The sequence below is a fragment of the Heterodontus francisci genome, chromosome 18 (genome assembly GCF_036365525.1).
Source record: "Heterodontus francisci isolate sHetFra1 chromosome 18, sHetFra1.hap1, whole genome shotgun sequence".
Lineage (NCBI taxonomy): Eukaryota > Metazoa > Chordata > Chondrichthyes > Heterodontiformes > Heterodontidae > Heterodontus > Heterodontus francisci.
Genome location: NC_090388.1, coordinates 38,203,956 through 38,224,758, shown reverse-complemented (window position 1 = coordinate 38,224,758; position 20,803 = coordinate 38,203,956). Strand labels below are relative to the sequence as shown.

The 20,803-nt window shown below is 42.6% G+C and overlaps 1 protein-coding gene across 4 annotated transcripts in view; it reads left to right on the top strand.

Annotated features, from left to right (window-relative positions):
- Window positions 1-5,063: 5,063 nt before the first annotated feature.
- Window positions 5,064-20,803, top strand: part of mdfic (MyoD family inhibitor domain containing) — an 84,585-nt gene continuing 68,845 nt past the window's right edge. For 2 of the 4 annotated variants that reach the window (XM_068051237.1, XM_068051240.1), the window contains exons 1-2: window positions 5,680-5,909; window positions 6,196-6,330. In XM_068051237.1, the coding sequence (XP_067907338.1) occupies window positions 6,246-6,330 (85 nt within the window). In that variant the 5' untranslated portion in view covers window positions 5,680-5,909; window positions 6,196-6,245. Of the gene's footprint in view, window positions 5,389-5,668; window positions 5,910-6,195; window positions 6,331-20,803 lie in introns of those variants that run through there. The other 2 variants (XM_068051238.1, XM_068051239.1) reach the window with 2 other exon arrangements.

Sequence of the window (20,803 nt, the reverse complement as noted above, 5' to 3'; positions counted from 1 at the left end):
CAGGAGAGATCTTCTCAGTTCAGGAGCAAACAAACTTTGAGCTCAAACTGTTTGTACAATTCTGAAAAAACCCAGGTTGCCAAGCAGGTTAGTCATGTAACTAACTGGTCTGACCATGTCTTGGATTACAGCAGTCTCTGAAATGCTTCTCTTACACACAATACCTGGTGATCAAGGTCCATTGTGGGTTGAATGCATCAGGGAATGGTCCTTTGTCCTTCCAATCACTGTCTGTTAATATGCAAATGTCTTTTCCAGCCACGGCTGATCTGTTTAACAAGTCCTTTCTTCACTCCAGTAACAGTTTAAAATCAATGTTTATGACAAAATTAATGTGCCTCTTTCTTGGCAGGTGGGGGCCAAGAATGACACCTCCACACCCAGTGGAATGAAATCTGATTTGAGAAAAGCACATTTCATTAAAAGGGTTGAGAGAAAATATAAGATACAGAAAAAAACATGCATCTTTCTCATTGATTCACAAATCCTAAAACTTATTAAAATTGCTCCTTTTTTGGTATCCCAATAAACATGTGGTTCTTTTTTGGGAAAATTTCTCCTTCGTTTGCCCATTTCCATGGCTGATGAGAGTCTTTGTTTCTGCTGAGGTAATTTCTTTTCCCAGGAGATTCAGTAGTGGGCAAGTCTATCCTGAACTCTCCTTCAGTGCTTTGCTGAGTCATGCAAAGGCTTTTTCCTTAGGGCATGGGTGGTTTTCTTTTTTCTGACTGTGGGGGAGGATTCTTTGCTAATCTCCCCTTTGTCCCAGAGGACACTCCTGCCTGCAGGTATTTGTGCAGACTCTATTGCACTCCCCTGTGGTACTTTGACTAGGTGAGCCATCACTCTCTGCTCCCTAGTCCTTCTTTGTCTCTGCAGATTCCTGTAAATGCTGTTAGCAACTCTGGTGGGGTACTTTTAGTGTCTGCATTTACATAGGAGGATGTGGGGTTTAACATTTCAAATTTTTCGGGTTTGGCTGACCAGACAGTAGTGGTTTTCATCTGGGATTCCACCCGGACTTCCTATAACCTGCCCTCTTGGTCACTTTTTCCCCTTCTCTGTCTAACTTTTTGCCAGTCTTGAGCCTGCCTGCCCCTTTTGTTCTCGGCTGGGGTCCCTTACAGTTCACCAGCCCTCCGCTGGAGGGTCCTCCTAACACCGGTACAGGGCTTAGGGGTGTAGGTTTCACTGTAGGTTGGGGTTTCCCCTCAACCTGGCACATGTGGCAACTCCTGCAGTACTCCACCACATCTTTGTGGAGTTTTGGCCAGTCAAACTGCTGTCTTATGCGGGCTTTGGTCTTTTGTATACATGTACAGCCATTGTAGTCTCATGGGCCCTTTGTAATATCTCTATCCGGTACCTCAGTGGCACCACAAACTGGTGAACTACTGTCCAATCCTTGCTCTTAGGTCTTTGAGGAGAACTCCATTTCCTCATCAGTACCTCATTCTTTAAATAGTAGCAATCAGGGAATCCTTCCGCTTCACTTTCAAACTGGGCGGCCTGTGCTAACTCTTGCAATGCTGGGTCGGCTTGCTGAGCCTCAGTTCGGGAAAATCCATTTAATTTATTCCCTGGGTCTCCTAACATTCCAAAGAAAGTCTCAGACAGACAGACCTGGTCATTTGCCTGCAGTGCCGAATCAATCTCCTCTGGGGGAGCTGGTTTGATCATGGCCTGATCAGTACTTCTTCTCCTCTTTGGCCTTCTTGTCTCGAGACAATGGGTAAGTGCCTAGAGGTGGTCAGTGGTTTGTGAAGCAGTGCCTGGAGTGGCTATAAAGGCCAATTCTAGAGTGACAGACACTTACACAGGTGCTGCAGATAAAATTGGTTGTCAGGGCTGTTACGCAGTTGGCACTCTTCTTGCGCTTCTGTCTTTTTTTCCTGCCAACAGCTAAGTCTCTTCGACTCACCACTCTTTAGCCCCGTCTGTATGGCTGTCCGCCAGCTCTGGCGATCACTGGCAACTGACTCCCACGACTTGTGGTCAATGTCACAGGACTTCATGTCGTGTTTGCAGATGTCTTTAAAGGGGAGACATGGGCGGCCGGTGAGTCTGATACCAGTGACGAGCTCGCTGTACAATGCGTCCTTGGGGATCCTGCCATCTTCCATGCGGCTCACATGGCCAAGCCATCTCAAGCGCCGCTGGCTCAGTAGGGTGTATATGCTGGGGATGTTGGCTGCCTTGAGGACTTCTGCATTGGAGATACTGTCTTGCCACCTGATGCCAAGGATTCTCTGGAGGCAGTGAAGATGGAATGAATTGAGACGTCGCTCTTGGCTGACATATGTTGTCCAGGCCTCGCTGCCGTAGAGCAAGGTACTGAGGACACAGGCTTGATACACTCGGACTTTCGTGTTCCGTGTCAGTGCACCATTTTCCCCACACTCTCTTGGCCAGTCTGGACATAGCAGCAGATGCCTTTCCTATGCGCTTGTTGATTTCTGCATCGAGAGACAGGTTACTGGTGATAGTTGAGCCTAGGTAGGTGAACACTTGAACCACTTCCAGAGCGTGATTGCTGATATTGATGGATGGGGCATTTCTGACGTCCTGTCCTATGATGTTCATTTTCTTGAGGCTGATGGTTAGGCCAAATTCGTTGCAGGCAGTCGCAATCCTGTCGATGAGACTCTGCAGACATTCTTCTGTGTGGGATGTTAATGTAGCAGCATCAGCAAAGAGGAGTTCCCCGATGGGGACCTTCCGTACTTTGGTCTTCGCTCTATGACGGGCAAGGTTGAACATCCTGCTATCTGATCTTGTGTGGAGGAAAATTCCTTCTTCTGAAGGCTTGAATGCATGTGAGAACAGCAGGGAGAAGAAGGTCCCAAACGGTGTAGGTGCGAGAACACAGCCCTGTTTCACACCACTCAGGATAGGAAAGGGGTCTGATGAAGCGCTGCTATGCTGAATTGTACTTTCATATTGTCATTGAATGAGGTGATGTTACTTAGTAGCTTTGGTGGACATCCGATCTTTGCTAGTAGTCTGAAGAGACCACGTCTGCTGATGAGGTCAAAGGCTTTGGTGAGAACTATGAAAGCAACATAGAGGGGCATCTGTTGTTCACGGCATTTCTCCTGTAGTTGGCGAAGGGAGAACAGCATGTCAATGGTGGATCTCTCTGCTCGAAAGCCACACTGTGCCTCAGGGTAGACATGCTCAGCCAGCTTCTGGAGTCTGTTTAAAATGACTCGAGCGAAGACTTTCCTACACATTCAGGGAAACTGCAGGGGTCCGTCTCCTGCCACTGCTCTGGCTCTCTGACCTCCTGTGGTCTTTCTTTCACTCCCTGGGGGGGCTACTGCCTTCACCCCCTGCCAGATCATTACCTAGGAGCAGGTCAACTCTGTCCACAGGCAAACTAGGGACAATCCCTACAGTCACCGGTTCCGAAACTAGGTCACACTCCAGGTGAACTGGTGTACAGGTACAGGCATATGCTGCCCTCCAATACCATTCACCACTATTTTGGTGTTCACTGCACTGTCTGTGGGAAAGGTTAGACCTTTTCCCACTAAAAGGGGTCTCGTGGTCGTTGTGTCCCTGAGAATCAATATGGGCTTGCTTGCCCCACTCAAGGGGTATGGGGTTACGTTCCCTTCAGACACAAAACCCTGATAATTTTTAGGAATCCTATTAAATTTTCCTGCACTTGCAGCTGTAAGCTTCCTGGGTCTCACTCTTACTACAGTTAAAGCCACAGTTTGTTCTGCTGTGCTTTCAATCAGGTTCCTTTCTTCACTGAGTGGGTGTGCCCTGATTAACTCTATAGGTTTTCCCTTTAGTTTCCAGCAGTCAGCTTTTAAATGCCCTGCTTTGTTACAATGAAAGCACACAGGTCTCCAGGTCTCATTCCTGCTCCCATAACCTTCCTTTTTGGCTAGAGGAGGGCCCCCTGTGTCTCCTGCTTTTCTTGCTCTCCCAGGACTGCTTGGGCTGTTATCAGCTTCCCACCCTCAGTCATTGAGTATGTTTAAAACAGAGATTGACAGATTTCTAAATACAAATGACATAAGGGGATATGAGGATAGTGTGAGAAAAAGGCATTGAAGTGGATGATCAGCTATGATCATATTGAATGGTGGGGCAGGCTCGCTGGGCTGAATGGCCTACTCCTGCTCCTGTGTTCCTGTTCCTTTGTAAGTTGAAGAAAAAATGGGGAACGTATAATATGGAGAAAGTTAAAGACAATACAAGCAACAAAAATGCATTTGAAAGTTTTACTTTTTATTTTAACGTAGCCTTTTCTGTTTATGTTCGTGTTATAGGATTAATATGATGATATGAAGTCATTCTTGACATTTAAGTAGCTTCTTGTAATAGCATTTGTTTTAGTGTAACAATATGAGAAGTTAAAGCTTAAGGCATTCCTGGAATTTTCTAGGACTCCTCCCCCTTCATCATAAATATGCTGCTCATTGAAGCATGGAATCAGTTTCCATTATTTTTCGAATACATCCAGCTTTATCGCACCATTGCCACCCTCAACTATTGCTGTACTGTCTGACTGTCCAATATCAAATCAGAGGTGAACCAATACTTTCTCCAAGTATATATTTGCAACATTGACACCATCCTATTTGGTTCGCATTACCTCCCCCCATTTCAAAAGTTTAGCCTTTCCATCATACCTTCAATCATTTCTCAACCTTCCAATCCCTGCTTAGTGTCTTTTCCCTCTACAATTTGTTGTGGGACTTTTTGTTATGTTAAATATGATATAGTCGTGAAATTGTCATTGATATTGGACAGTGTAAGGGATGGGGTAAGTTCCTCTAACGTTTACTGAGTATATAATATTAAAGGAAACTTGTTCCAAAAACCGTAAATCATGATATAGAAATAAAAGTTGTATGTTTTGAAACTACTTGTTTTGAAATAAGCATCCCGAGAATATACTTCTGTGTGGAATATTCATGCCATGGTGAAAGGGGAGGGAAAGCCGCCCTTATTACAGTGGTGGAGTTCTTTTGAAACAGCAGAACAGATCAGATTGAGACAGTGATATCAACGTTTTGTTTTTGAATAGTGCAGTGCAACAACTGCGGGCGTGAAAGCACTGTTTGAGTGAGATGTCTGTAGTTTTATAACGTAAACAGCATTGCAGTGCCATATTTTTGACGTGCATGCGGCATTGAATGAAAAATTTTGAACAACTAGCCCAATATTCCATCCAGTGTAACTTTGGTAGCTGCGCTACTGCTGAGCTTCGGAGTGAAACATCAAAAGCGGATCCTTTACTTTGTGGGCCTTGAGTTCCACTGGGCGTCAACCGATATCAGCTAGTTGTCAGGCTGCCTTGTAAATGTCAGGACGAGCATCATGATATCTCTCAGCATTTTAACCCGAACATGAATCAGCTGTTTTGCAGTATGTAACTTTTGCACCTGAATAATATTTTCTTTTTAGGCGCTGAATTTAACTTAAATATTGGAAAAATATTTCAGTACAATGTTGCATATAAAGTAAATAAATGTCTGAAATGCAAATACATCAGATCAGGAGAAGAGTGAAATATAAAAAGGTCGCACTGATTTATAGTTGACTAAGTGGGCGGCGGGCAATGGGACCCCGCGGGTTCCCAGCACTCCGTGGCTTCACTCCAGCACTGAATATCGTAGGCATCCGGAAATGATGAAAATTGTGGTCTGGGGAGGGGGAAAAAAAAGGGTTTCTGTGAAGAAATGAGTTGGAAAGAAATACTGTAAGAGCGTAACTTTGGTCGGAGCTTGGTTATCTTTGCATCGCTTCACTCAATCCTCATTGTAGAGCAGGGACTGGGCTGTACAAAGTAACCGAGTGGCGTCGATTGGAGACTTTGTAACTTTTCGTTAATTAATCCAATAAAAATCACATTCGAAAAAAATACAAGGGTCTGAGATGGCTTTCAGGTACGCAACCCCCAAAAATTGTAGGGCCGAGTCTCTTGATGTCTTGTTATTAAATAATACACTATTTCCCCTTAAATTATTTTCGTTAAAGACAACTATATATATTTAATCTTTTTCAAATTTTGAATCAACTTGACGTAGTTCAAATAATGGCTTACCGTGGAGATGTAGAAGCAGTTTTCGAAATTAAATGAAAGGCCAGATAGGGTAGAATATATCGCTTTTACTTTTTAATAAAAAAGTCTGCTGGCTGGTACTTAAGAGTTTTTCTCCTTGCATTTCTCAGGGTTGCTGATTCCGTTTCTGGCATCTGTGCCTGAGTGAGCTGCTTGGCAGATGTCCCAGGTGAAAGAGCCTCCAGGGCCTGAAGGGCCAGAAGAGGACATTTTCACAGAAAACAGTCTTTTGCTCCACACTGACGGTAAGGAGAGTTGGGAGGGGGAAAAAAAGAAACGTAAGCAATCTCATACTGTTGGGAGTGTTCAGCCTTCGATGTACAAGCGTTCCAGTTTAAACTTAAAAGGAACCTAACGTTTGGTACAAAGTACACATTTCAGTACAGAGCAAGTAAAATAATTAATTCGAGGCACTTTCCTCACTAAATTTACATTTTTCATCCAGAGAACTTACTATTATTAAGAATGTGACTATTAGAATAAGGCATGCAGACTTCTATGTTTTCAAAGGTGAAAAAAAGGTCGAAAAAATAGAATATTTTTAGGACAGCACTTTGATTGAAACTTGAGGTTTTAAAATATGCATCTAACGTATACTTTGTCCTTGGACTATATTGAAGTTTGACATCTTGCAATGGTAATTTAAGAAGGTTCCCCCCAAGCTTTTCATTTGGTTTGTTTTAGATTATACACTGCAGGGTTGATTTATGTAGTAGACTTCGAGATTCAAACTAAGATGTCTTGCACCTCAGGGCTATAGTGCACTTGGTGGTTTTCAGAGTGACACTTTTGCCTGTGTTACACTGTGCATCCAAAAGTAATTAGTATTGGAAAAAATGCAATCTTAAATTTCAGTGTAAATATTTGGCTTTGGAAGGTGGAATAAGTATCTATCTAAGTAAAATCTAAACAACACCATTGGTTTTTTAAAAGGATTTCTTCCTGATCTAAGATTTACATTGAAATTTAGCAACTTAAAAAAAAAATGGCTGCTATGAAGTTTAAAATTAGTTGAATTATGTAGAAGTCTCTTTTGAAGTTGATATTGTGGAAATTAACATTTTTATTTATGCCTCCTGTAATTTTAATGTTATCAACATCTTGTCAAAGGCATTTCTAGCTAACCTCAGAACACCGTTGCTACTTAAGACAAGCAATTTCATGTAAAAGTTAGATAAACAAACTCCAGAGGAACAGCAGTTTGAATGCACAAAATTGGTGCTTGGGTGTGTCACCTGATCAACAGCCAGAAGTTTAATCTTGGCAACTCATTGTGTATTATATGCCAGGCAGCTGTTAAGTAGGCATCAGTTTTATTTCTGTTGTCCTCCTTCTATTTTTGTGATTTAAAAAAAAATCAACTTCCTGATTTCAGTTGTGGTGAACTGTGAATTTGCTGAATTGTTTCTCTGCCTTTGAACAATGAAAAAACCTTTTTTTTATTACTGTATTGTTACCAACTTTGAAATAAGTTGATAGAACCAGTAAACCTACTTCTTTTGATGTAAGCAGAAGTGTATTTGATATGAGCACTAAAGCAACAGGAGTTCAATTTATTAGTGGTCTTGAGTCTAAAAAATCAAGAGGGCTTGATGTGTCCCACTTAAAGTAAGAGAGCATTATCAACTTGTGAGATGATCGATGCCAACTGTTGCAATAAATTGTGATGAATGTAGCGCATTTCAAGCAATCCTATAAACGGTGCTTTGCAATCTTAACTTTTTTTTTTCCATTCATCACTGTTATATATGTGAATAACTTGGGTAATCCATTCATCGAATGGCTTTTAACCATAATTTCTTGTGAATTTTTTACCCTCTCAAATAGTCTTGAGTTTTACAATTTTGACTTCCCCTATTCTCCAGGAAAGGAAAATGTAAAGAGTGATAGGTTTTCATTTTTATTGGCACGACCAAAATATTGTTTTCGGTCCCCGCCACAAACTTTGTTCCCTTGCCACCAACTCCGTCCCTGTCCCTAGTGACTGCCCGAAGCTGAAACAGACCGTCTGCGGCATTGGCGTCATATTGGACGCTGAAATAAGCTTCCGGCCACATGTCCACGCCGTCATGAAGACCACCTGTTTCCACTGTTGTAATATTATGCAACTCGGCCGCAGCCTCAGCTTAATTGCTGCTGAAATGCTCATCTTGACTATTCCAACATACTCCTGCTCGGCTTCCCATCTTTCACCCTCCATAATCTCGAGCTCATCCTGAACTCTGAAGTCGCTATCTTAACTCGCACCAAGTTCTGTTAAAGCGTCACTCCTGTGCTTGTTGTTCAAATCCTTTCATGGCTTCACCCCTCCCTCCATCTGTAACCTCCTCCAGCCCTATAGATCTGAACTCTGTGCTTCTTCAATTCTGGCCTCTTGTGTATCCCTGATTTTAATCACTCTGCCATTGGCAGCTGTGCCTTCAGCTGTTGAGGCTTTAAGCTCTGGACTTCCCTCCCTAAATCTCTCTACCTTTCTTTCCTCCTTTTAAGACACTCCTTAAAACCTTCCTCATTGACTAAGCTTTTGGTGCTCAGCCCTAATATCTCAAGTGACTTGATGTCAAATTTTGTTTGATAATGCTCTTGTGAAGTGCCTTGGGAAGTTTTTCTATGTTAAAGGTGCTATATAAATACAAGTTATTATTTTGTAGATCAACTTTAAAGGTTCTTAAATCTTTAGCACCCACAAGAACCAGTGTAGTGGTGGTTCAAGCATTTAGCTTACTGTCCTTTCACCTCTAGAAACTGTTAAAATACAGACATAGAATTATTTAGAAGTCATGGCACAGAAACATGACCTTTGGCCTCTGTTAATGATCCACATGAGCCTTCTCCCACTCTATTCATCTCACTCTATCAACATAGATAGGCTTTTAGATAGGTATATGGATAAAGGAGAATGATGGGGTATAGATTAAATTGTCCTTGACAGAGGACAAAGGATCGGCACAACATCGTGGGCCGAAGGGCCTGTTCTGTGCTGTATTTTCTATGTTCTATGTTCTATATCCTACTATTCCTAAGCACTTATCTAGCTTCCCCTTAAATGTGCCTACGCTATTCACTTCAACCACTCCCTGTGGTAGATGGTTCCAAATTCTCATCAAGTTGCGCCTGAATTCCTTATTGGATTTATTAATTATCTTAAGTTCTAAACTAGAGGCTATAGATTTAATAGAAGCAAGAGTAGGCCATATGGCTCTTGAACCTACTCCACCGTTTAATAACATCATGATTTTTCTTCAATCTCAACTCCACTTTCCTGCCCCAATAATCTATTGATTTCACAATCCTCCGTGTAGAAATTTCTTCTCAGCTCAGTTAAAAATGACCATCCCTTAATGCTGGGCCTATGCCCCATAGTTCTAGACTCTCCAGACAGTGGAAAAAACCTCTTCGCATCTACCCTGTCAATCCCTCAAAAGCTTTATATGTTTCAATGAGATCATCTCTCATTTTTCTAAACTCCAGAGTGTTTAGGCCCATGCTACTCAATCTCTCCTCAAAGGACAACCCTCTCATCCCTGGAATCAATCTAGTGAACCCTCTAAGGCCTTTCTTAGGCTTGAGCCTTCCTTGGGTACAGAGACCAAAACTGTACATAGTACTTCAGTTGGGATCTCACCAAAATCTTGTACAATTGCAGCAAGATTTCCTTACTTTTGTAATCTAACCCCCTTGCAATAAAGCCTAACATACCATTTGCCTGCTGTACCTGCATGTTAACTTTATGATTCTTGTAGAACGACATCCACGCCCCTCTGAACATCAACATTTAATAGTTTCTCACATTTAAAAAAAAAATTCTCCCAAAATGAATAACTTCACATTTCACCACATTATCTTCCATCTGCTACCTTCTTGCCCAGTCACTTAACCTGAGGCCCAGCATTGATCCTTGTGGCATTCTACTAGTAACAGCCTGCCAATCTGAAAATGATCCATTTATTCCTACTCTTTTTTTTTTGTCCTTTTTAACCAATCCTCTATCCATATTTGTATTACCCATATCTCATGAGCCATAATGCTGTGAACAATCTCTTCTGTGGCAGCTTATTGAATGCCTTTGGAAATCCAAATATACTACACCCACTGGTTCTCCTTTATCTATCTTGTTAGTCCTCAAAATAACTCTATTAGAATTGTCAAACACGATTTCTGTTTCACAAAACCATGATCACTTTGCCTCATATTTTGATTTTCTAAGTGCTCTGTTACCACTTCCTTAATGTGCTACATTCCAGTCCACTGGGACCATTCCGGAATCAAGGGAATTTTGGAAGTTCACCATCAGCGCATCCACTATCTCTGCAGCCACCTCTTTTAGAACCCGAAGATGTAGGCTGTCAGGTCCAACGAACCTTCTTCACCCAGAGAGTGGTGAACCTGTGGAATTTGCTACCACAGAAAGCAGTTGAGGCCAAAACATTGTATGTTTTCAGGAAGGAGTTAGATATAGCTCTTGAGTTGAAAGGGATCATAGGATATGGGGTGAAAGCAGGAACAGGTTACTGAGTTGGATGATCAGCCATGATCATAGTGAATGGCGGAGCAGGCTTGAAGGGGCGAATGGCATACTCCTGCTCCTATTTTCTATGTTTCTATATGTCAACTATCAGTTCCGTTCCAGTACTTTTTCTTTATCAATAATTACTTACGTTCCTTGCTGTCATTAGACCCTTGCGTCCTCACTATTTTGGGTATTTTTTGTCTTCTACTGTGAAGACAGAAACAAAGTATTTATTTAATATCTCTGCCGTTTCTTTATTCCCCATTATAATTTCTCTTGTCTCTGCCTCTAAGGGACCCAGGTTTACTTTTCGAGAGAAAAGAGCTCCACTTGGTTCAGTTACTGAAGCCCTCTCTCTGGTGGTGCAAGGGCTGTGAGTTAAATGAGTTTGTGGTCTTGAACCAGTTTCCAGTGGGGGGGTCAGACTATAGCACAAAACTATTGAGCTTGGCACTAAATTGGCAATCTTGCTTTGAGAGACTAGACAGAAGGCTTGCCTTGGAAATAGAAATGTTCTACTGATGCATTTTTGGGAGTGCTGCCTGATATTTCTGTGATCTTTCAGTTGTTGGTGTCACTATGCCATTTATCTTATCCAGGGACTGAGCAAACTTTTCCAGCATTCTCCTCCATAGTTCTCATAGAATCCTCCATGTATAGTGATATATATGTATATGCTTCGATATCAATATTATAGTGGAAGCTGTACTTCCTACCTAACCACCTGTGATTATGGAAAAAATTATGGTGTTATAATCAGATATTACAATCAATGAAAAGATCAACATGAAGCCTTGAAAGTGAGATACTTGGTTTCCTGATGGCTCAAATGTAGTCTGTCACATAGCTATTGGAGCAGTATTATTTGGATTTGTTTGATTGCATGATGATATGTCAGGTCTCTGGTCTTCTTTATGTTTTTACCCAAGTGCAAATTTCTTTGCAACTTTTAATACTATTTGGTCACAGGAGGCTTTGCAGGAGGGAGCAGTTCAGTTCATAGCTGGGAGTGAGATTTGTGAGGAAAATCCAGGGCGATAAATTGAAAACCTCCTTTTTTTTTGTTATTTCACTCTTGCCCCAGTCTTATTTTTATTTCTTCTCTTTACCATTCTTTTTGTATAAAAGTGTGGGCAGATCAATTTTTCTGAAACTACTGCTTGTGTAGTTCTGAAGTGATTGCTATGAATCAACCAGTCTTTTTCCTTCATTTCTACAGGTAAGCCGGCAGAATTGATCGTTGTGCACATTAAAGGCATATTTATTAATTTAAAAATTATTTTTTTTAACTTCATTGGTCAGGAACTCGAAGCATTCTGCACTGTTGCTTCCTTCTAGATACTCCATTCATTGCACTCTATTTCCCTTCTGACTATACCACCCTCTGGCTCTCCCAGCCCCTCAAAATTGAGCACCCAAGATTCTACAGTTGATACTATGGAACTTAAAATATCAAGTCACATTTTTAAAAATCAAGGGTCGGAAATTCCGAGGAAGGCCTGTTTGGGGTCGATCTGGGTGTAACGTATGACCTTCCCATTGATGCACCACTGACTCTACCAGTTCCTGGGGTCAGCATACTATGGGCTGCTGTTTACACTGTTTACTCTGTTTACTTTGACATGGGGGCACTTGTTTTGGCTTAGGTAAAGGAATTTAGCCCCAAGTCCGATCTGAGAACTTTCTAAAAATGAAATATTGCTCACCAGCAGCAATTTTCCCAAAGCAGTCAGTTGGTCTGTGATTGCTTTAGGAAAAACATTTAATTCAAATTTAAATTTCCTTCCATTCTACCAGGCCCTTAGTAATTCTGGTGCCAGGGACACATCGGTCACTTGTGCATCCATTGTTGTTTAGTTTCATAGTACACCTGCTTGTGGGTGGGTTTACTGTTCTTTGGCCTCCTTGTCACGAGAGACTATAGGTAAGTGCCTGGAGGTGGTCAGTGGTTTGTGAAGCAGTGCCTGGAGTGGCTATAAAGGCCAATTCCAGAGTGACAGACTCTTCCACAGGTGCTGCAGATAAAATTGTTTGTCGGGGCTGTTGCACAGTTGGCTCTCTCCTTGCGCTTCTGTCTTTTTTCCAGCCAACTGCTAAGTCTCTTCGACTCGCCACACTTTAGCCCCGCCTTTATGGTTGCCTGTCAGCTCTGGCGATCGCTGGCAACTGACTCCCACGACTTGTGATCAATGTCACAGGACCTCATGTTGCATTTGCAGACATCTTTAAAGCGGAGACATGGACGGCTGGTGGGTCTGGTACCAGCGACGAGCTCACTGTACAAGGTGTCCTTGGGGATCCTGCCATCTTCCATGCGGCTCACATGGCCAAGCCATCTCTGGCGCCGCTGGTTGAGTAGGGTGTATATGCTGGGGATGTTGGCCACCTCGAGGACTTCTGTGTTGGAGATATGGTCCTGCCACTTGATGCCAAGGATTCTCCGGAGGCAGCGAAGATGGAATGAATTGAGACGTTGCTTTTGGTTGACGTACGTTGTCCAGGCCTCGCTGCTGTAGAGCAAGGTACTGAGGACACAGGCTTGATACACTCGGACTTTTGTGTTCTGTGTCAGTGCACCATCTTCCCACGCATAGCAGTGGAAGCCTTTCCCATGCGCTTGTTTAACTCCATCGAGAGACAGGTTACTGGTTGAGTAGGTGAACTCTTGAACCACTTCCAGAGTGTGGTCGCCGATATTGATGGATGGAGCATTTCTGACGTCCTGTCCCATGATGTTCGTTTTCTTGAGGCTGATGGTTAGGCCAAATTCATTGCAGGCAGCCGCAAACCTGTTGATGTGTCTCTGCAGACACTCTTCAGTGTGAGATGTTAATGCAGCATCATCAGCAAAGAGGAGTTCCCTGATGAGGACTTTCCGTACTTTGGACTTCGCTCTTAGATGGGCAAGGTTGAACAACCTGCCCCCTGATCTTGTGTGGAGGAAAATTCCTTCGTCTGAAGACTTGAATGCATGTGAGAGCAGCAGGGAGAAGAAGTTCCCAAACAGTATAGGGGCGAGAACACAGCCCTGTTTCACCAGTAACCTGTCTCTAGATGCAGAAATCAACAAGCGCATGGGAAAGGCTTCCACTGCCATGTCCAGACTGGCCAAGAGTGTGGGAAAATGGCGCACTGACACGGAACACACAAGACTGAGTGTATCAAGCCTGTGTCCTCAGTACCTTGCTCTATGGCAGTGAGGCCTGGACAACGTATGTCAGCCAAGAGCGACGTCTCAATTCATTCCATCTTCGCTGCCACCGGAGAATACTTGGCATCAGGTGGCAGGACCATATCTCCAACACAGAAGTCCTCGAGGCGGCCAACATCCCCAGCTTATACACACTACTGTGTCAGCATTGCTGGAGATGGCTTGGCCATGTGAGCCGCATGGAAGATGGCAGGATCCCCAAAGACACATTGTACAGTGAGCTCGCCACTGGTATCAGACCCACCGGCCGTCCATGTCTCTGCTTTAAAGACGTCTGCAAACGCGACATGAAGTCCTGTGACATTGATCACAATTCATGGGAGTCCGTTGCCAGCGTTCGCCAGAGCTGGTGGGCAGCCATAAATGCGGTGCTAAAGTGTGGCGAGTCGAAGAGACTTAGCAGTTGGCAGGAAAAAAGACAGAAGCGCAAGGGGAGAGCGAACTGTGCAACAGCCCCGACAAACAAATTTTTCTGCAGCACCTGTGGAAGAGTCTGTCACTCTGGAATTGGCCTTTTGTAGCCACTCCAGGCACTGCTCCACATACCACTGACCACCTCCAGGCACTTGCCCATTGTCTCTCGCGATAAAGAGGCCAAAGAAAAGATTCTTGGTAGCAGCAAGCTGCTTCCAACTGCACAGCTTTTCTAATGATTAAAAAAAAAAATTTGCCCCACCATCACTTTAAAAAGTGTCATGAACTGTCCACTGAACTGCATGTGCCACACTGCAAGGCAAAATAATGAAATGTTAACTCATCCATTTAGATGAATGATGGACAGATAGCAGTTGTGAAAATGGGGCTGATGAGCAAATACAATATCAGGATTTTTAATCCGAGAAGTGGTTTCATAGAATATGAATTACTACTCAATCCAAAAAAAAAACTGCACAGAACATCCACAATGAAACTTTACACACAACATAGCTTGTGATAGTCACAGTGCAATTGTCTAATAGTCTGTACTTTTGCACAGTGTTTTGTAGTATAAAGGTTTGAAAGGGTTAATGTCTGGGACAGTGTGAGTAACACCTCCCACAATGATTATGTAAGAGATCACATGAGAAAGAGACTTGAAGAGAAGAAGCAGCATGGCATCCGAGGAATTAGACATGCTTCATTAAAGTTGTAGATAGTTCTTATATGAAACTTGGAGGCATTGTGAACTGTGAGGAGGATAGTGCAGAACTTCAAAAGGACATAGACAAGTTGGTGGAATGGGCAGACAGGTGACAGATGAAGTGCAATGCAGAGAAATGTGAAGTGATTCATTTTGGTAGGAAGAACATGGAGAGACAATATAGAATAAAGGGTACAATTCTAAAGGGGATGCAGGAGCAGAGGGACCTGGGTATATCTGTGCATAAGTCATTGAAGGTGGCAGGACAGTTTGAGAGAGCAGTTAACAAAGCATACAGTACCCTGGGCTTTATTAATAGGGGCATAAAGTACAAGAGCAAGGAAGTTATGTTGAACTTGTAAAAGACACTAGTTTGGCCTCGGCTGGAGTATTGCGTCCAGTTCTGGGTGCTGCACTTGAGGAAAGGCGTGAGGGCATTGGAGAGAGTCCAGAAAAAATTCATGAGAATGGTTCCAGGGATGAGGAATTTCAGTTATGAAGATAGATTGGAGAAGTTAGCATTGTTTTTCCTGGAGAAGACAAGGCTGAGAGGTGATCTTATAGAGGTATTCAAAATCATGAGGGGTCTGGACAGAGTGGATAGGGAGAAACTGTTCCCACTCGTGAAAGGATCGAGAATGAGAGGTCACAGATTTAAAGTATTTGGTAGAGGAGCAAAAGTGACATGAGGAAAATCTTTTTCACATAGTGAGTGGTTAAGGTCTGGAATGCGCTACCTGAGAACGTGGTGGAGGCAGGTTCAATTGAAGCATTCAAAAGGGAATTAGACAGTTATATGAAAAGGAAGAATGTGCAGGGTTACGGGGAGGAGGCAGGGGAATGGAACTGAGTGAACTGCTCTTTCGGAGAGCCAGTGCGGACATGATAGGCCAAATGGCTTCCTTCTGCACTGTAAATTTTCTGTGATTCTTAAATAAACTAGTTTTTGTTAAAACTTACTGAAGACTCAGAAATCTCTCTTGACTGGACTAACCAAACATACAACATGGTGAACAGTGATAGTTCTTGCCATACAACACGTGGAAATTTTGTAAAGATTACTTTAAAGAAGGTTCGTAAATCAGACCTGAAAGAAGTGGCGCCAAAACTGCAGAACCCTAAGAGGCTTTGAGGACCTCCAGAGCTGTTCTGGGGACGAAGTGGAGGCATCAGGAGTTGGCTTGCAGAGGCATTCAGGCTGCACCACAGAGGCCTGGGTGGTCTATGGGGGGAAATAAATCCCGGCCCAGCATTCGCAGGCTTCGAGTCAGAATAGAGCAATGGTCGGGGATCTGGTGAGCAACCCTTAAAGGGTAGAAAATTGTTTTAACAGAACGCCAGGCAGGCAGCACCGGGAAAATTGAATCCTTAGCAAGGGCGAATCCGAGGTCGGCGTATTACGCGTGGCTGAAAAGCATGGGAAAACTTCCAATCCTGGAAAGAAAAATTTAAAACAGCAAGTAAACTACCTAGAAAGCTTAGACAAACCATGGATCTTAAATTTACACTACCAGAGATGTTTGGACACATGGAATGACCAAATTCAACTCAAAGCTGGTCACTTTGGAGAAAAAGATTTTGAGGTACAGAATTGCTTCTAAATTAGACAGCAAGTCTGAAGCAGAATAAGTCAACACATTGCTTTTGCTCCTGTGGAATAAAGTAGACGATGTTATTGCAAGACAAGGTATTAATGAGACATCAGATAAATTTCAAGATGTCTTAAAAATCTTTGATAAGTATTTCAACCTGAGGAGCAACAAGATTCTAGAAAGGGCCAAATTCAACAGAAGGGTCCAGAAACCAGGTGAACCAGTAGATGCTTTTATTAATGACCTTTTATGGGCTAGTTGAAGGATGCGAATACGGAGACAAAATCAGGTATTGCTGATTCTGTTGTCATGCCATCTGATCTGCATTGTCGTAGGTATTGCTGATTAATCGCTATCAGATTTATTGCAGTTTAAGGAAGACCTCACCCTAGACCAAGCAATATAGCTGGTGAGACAAGCAGAGGTCCATAAGCCAAACAGAGCAATCCTGAGAGGTGAAGAACAACCTTGGTTCAGGAAACCTCCAATTACCATATAGTCCCTTAAGCACAGGACTAGAAAAGAAGGTACACTTGGGAGGGAAAGTGCAAGATGCCATGAAACCATGCCAGTGTTGTGGTGCCAGAAAGACCCACAGGCACGAACGGTGTCCTGCAAACCAAACAGAATGCTTTCACTGCAAGGAAGTTGGCCATTTTGGTAAGATGTGCCAAAGTAAAACCTCTACTTTCACAGGTTCTAAAGGAATAGTCATCACGCATGGAGCTATTAATGAATTTGAACAATCTCCATCGGAGGAGAAATCAGAAAACTTCCTTGATGAGATCAGTAACCTTAATCATGAATTCTGGACTGCAGATATTTATGAAAATGGACATATCACCAACTTAAAACTGTTACACTTGCTCCAGTGTCTAGTTTAATCAGACAATGAACCGTGGTTATCAACACATTGTCTGCAACCAACAGAAACTCAGTTACACGGTCCAGGAGGGATTGAACTAAAAGTCAAGGGAAAGCTACAGGCAACGCTCCAGTACAAGGGAAAGCAGATATTGGAAATGCTGTGTTGTATGGAATTCTCTCAAGTAGAAGAGATTGTATAGACCTTAATCTTATCAGTAAAGTGGAAACAGATGCCTTGCCCAGAGCTACCGTTGACCATCCTACACAACAGGATGTTAACTTCCTTGATGAGATTGAGTCATATTCTCCGTTCAATGCATCATAATGGCTGGCAATCTCAAAAAAGCTCCAAGAAATTCGTTCTGCTCGGATGCATGATGAGGAATGCATCTATATCTGCCAGTATTGCACACAAAGTTGGCCACAGCAGTGTCCCAGTGGTAAAAGGATGAAAATCATATTTGAAGCACTTTACTATTGTGGTTGATTTGCTGGTATATAATGAGAGGTTAATGATTCTGATTTCACTCCGGGTAAAACATCTTAAAGAAAATACACTAGGTCCACATGGGTATCGCAAAATGCAGATCACGGGCTCAGTCGTCCGTGTAGTGGCCGGGAATATTGAGAGATAGAAGAAAAGATTTCTAATTGTCAGGTATGCACAGTACACAGACCAGAGGGAACCCCCTATTTCGACCCAATTTCCAACCACGCAGTGGGAACGTCTGGAGGTGAACCTATTCATGATTAATGGGAAATCCTACCTGATATTATTTTTCCAGGTGGATCAAAGTCAAACATTTGTACGTAACGACAACTGAGACAGTCATTCCAGTTTTAACTAACATCATTGCAACACATGGCATTCTTGACCAGATTGTGACCGATTAATGGTCCACAATTTGCAAGTGACTACTTCACTCTCTTTGCGGAAAACTGGATTTGTACATCTTACAAGTTCCCCTAGACATCCTCAATCTAATGGTGAAGCTGAAAGAGGAGTCAGCACTATCAAAACACTGTTAAAGAAAAATGAAGGTTTTCCAACAGAACTCCTAAACTACAGATCTACTCCATTACTATGTGGATTAGCACCATCAGCACTGTGTTGATGGGAAGGAATTCAAAACGCATCTTCCCATCCTACCCAAAAAAAGCTTTCAGAGCCAGAAATCCAGGATTATCAGAGTTCAAGACAGAGAAAAGTTATATCACAAAAAGCAAGCTATAACTATAACAGGAGATACTGTACCAGGAACCTACCCAAGTTGACGGAAGGAGGAAAGGTATGGATATGAGAGCAAGACAGAGAAGGAGTAATCTTCCAGAGAGATTATTAACAGTGATCTTTTGGACCTTCTGAAGTATGTACTAAAGAAGAAACAGGAGAAATCTTATTTCCAGTCATCAAAGACGTCAGTCATACATTTGGATGAGCCAGACATTGATCCTGAAATTCAGAAAGCACCGGATACTACAAACTTCAAATGAAGGCCATCCAAGTCCAGAAACAAGAGTTCAGAGACTACTGATCTTCTGAGTCTGACCACACGATCAGGGAGAGTTGTGAAGCCAAAAGCGTTCTGATGAAAGGTCACAGATCTGAAATGTTAACTCTGCTTCTCTCTCTCTCCACATATGCTGCCACACCTGCTGAGATTTTTCAGCATTTCAGATTTCCAGTATCTGCAGTATTTTGCTTTATTATGGAGTTGTGAAGCCTCCTGACAGATTGAATCTGTGATGTCTGAGACTTGTGGGTGGGTGGGGGAGGAGGAGATGGGGTCGTAGGTAAAAGTAAAAATGTATTTTTTTTAAAAGGACAAAGATTTGGGGGTGATGTATCAAGGGTTTGAAAGGGTTAATGTCTGGGACAGTGGAGATGTTACACGATGTGCGATGACATGAGAAAGAGACTTGAGAAGCAGCAGCATAACATCAGAGGAGTTAGACACAAAGTTCTTAAACGAGTTTTTGTTAACTTAACAAAGACTCCAAAATCTCTACTGGCTGATCTAACCAAATGTACAACATGTTTTAATATAGAACTAACCAGTCTAGGAGCATGCATTTAAGGTGTAAACATTCAGATTTTAAAAATGAAAAACCAAGGTGAAGCACCAAATTTTACAATAGCAAGATGAAAAATAAACTAGTTAAGTAAATAGTGATGCCACGTCTGGGGTTTAAATGTTAGTAGGAAGAAGATAAAATTGAGAGAAGTAAGGACTTGAAATTTTGAGGCCCAGACCTAAAAAGGTTTGAAAGTATGATAGCGACACCCATCATGCATTCAATGCTGTTTGTAGGTAGGTTGCCATATGTGGATGTAAAAGTGTTTTTGGAGCAGTATTGATAAAATGCGAGTAGAATGGTTACATTGGATATCAAAAGCAAAATACTGCAGATGCTGGAAATCTGAAATAAAAACAAGAAATGTTGGAAGTACTCCGCAGGGCTGGCAGCATCTGTGGAGAGAGAAGCAGAGTTAACATTTCATGTCAGTGACCCTTCTTCAGAACTGGCAAATATTAGAAATGTAAAAAGTTATAAGCAAGTAAAGCGGGGGTGGGGCAAGAGATAACAAAGCAGAAGGTGTAGATAGGGCAAGGTCACAGAATAGTTGACCAGAAGGTCGTGGAGCAAAGGCAAACAATCTGTTAATGGTGTGTTGAAAGACAAAGCATTAGTACAGATAGGGTGTTAACGGATGGAAAATTGAACAGCCGCAAGTACAAACATGAAAAAAAAGCAGTGGGTAAGCAAACTGAACAAACTAAGATGAAATAAAATAAAATAAACACAAAAATTTAAAAAAAGGAAAAAAAATAACTAAAAATAAACGTAAAATGGGGGGCCTGTCATGCTCTGAAATTATTGAATTCAATGTTCAGTCCGGCAGGCTGTAGTGTGCCTAATCGGTAAATTAGATGCTGTTCCTCGAGCTTGCGTTGATGTTCACTGGAACACTGCAGCAATCCCAGGACACAGATGTGAGCAGGGGGGAGTGTTGAAATGGCAAGCAACTGGAAGCTCGGGGTCATGCTTGCGGACTGAGCGGAGGTGTTCTGCAAAGCAGTCACCCAGTCTGCGTTTGGTCTCCCCAATGTAAAGGAGACCACATTGTGAGCAGCGAATACAGTATACTACATTGAAAGAAGTACAAGTGGATCGTTGCTTCACCTGAAAGGAGTGTTTGGGGCCTGGGATAGTGAAGAGACAGGAGGTAAATGGGCAGGTATCACACCACCTGTGATTGTAGGAGAAGGTGCCATGGGAAGGGGACGAGGTGGTGGGGGTAATGGAGGAGTGGACCAGGGTGTCACGGAGGGAACGATCCCTTCGGAATGCTGACCGGGGAAGATACGTTTGGTAGTGGCATCATGCTGGAGGTGGCAGAAATGGCGGAGGATGA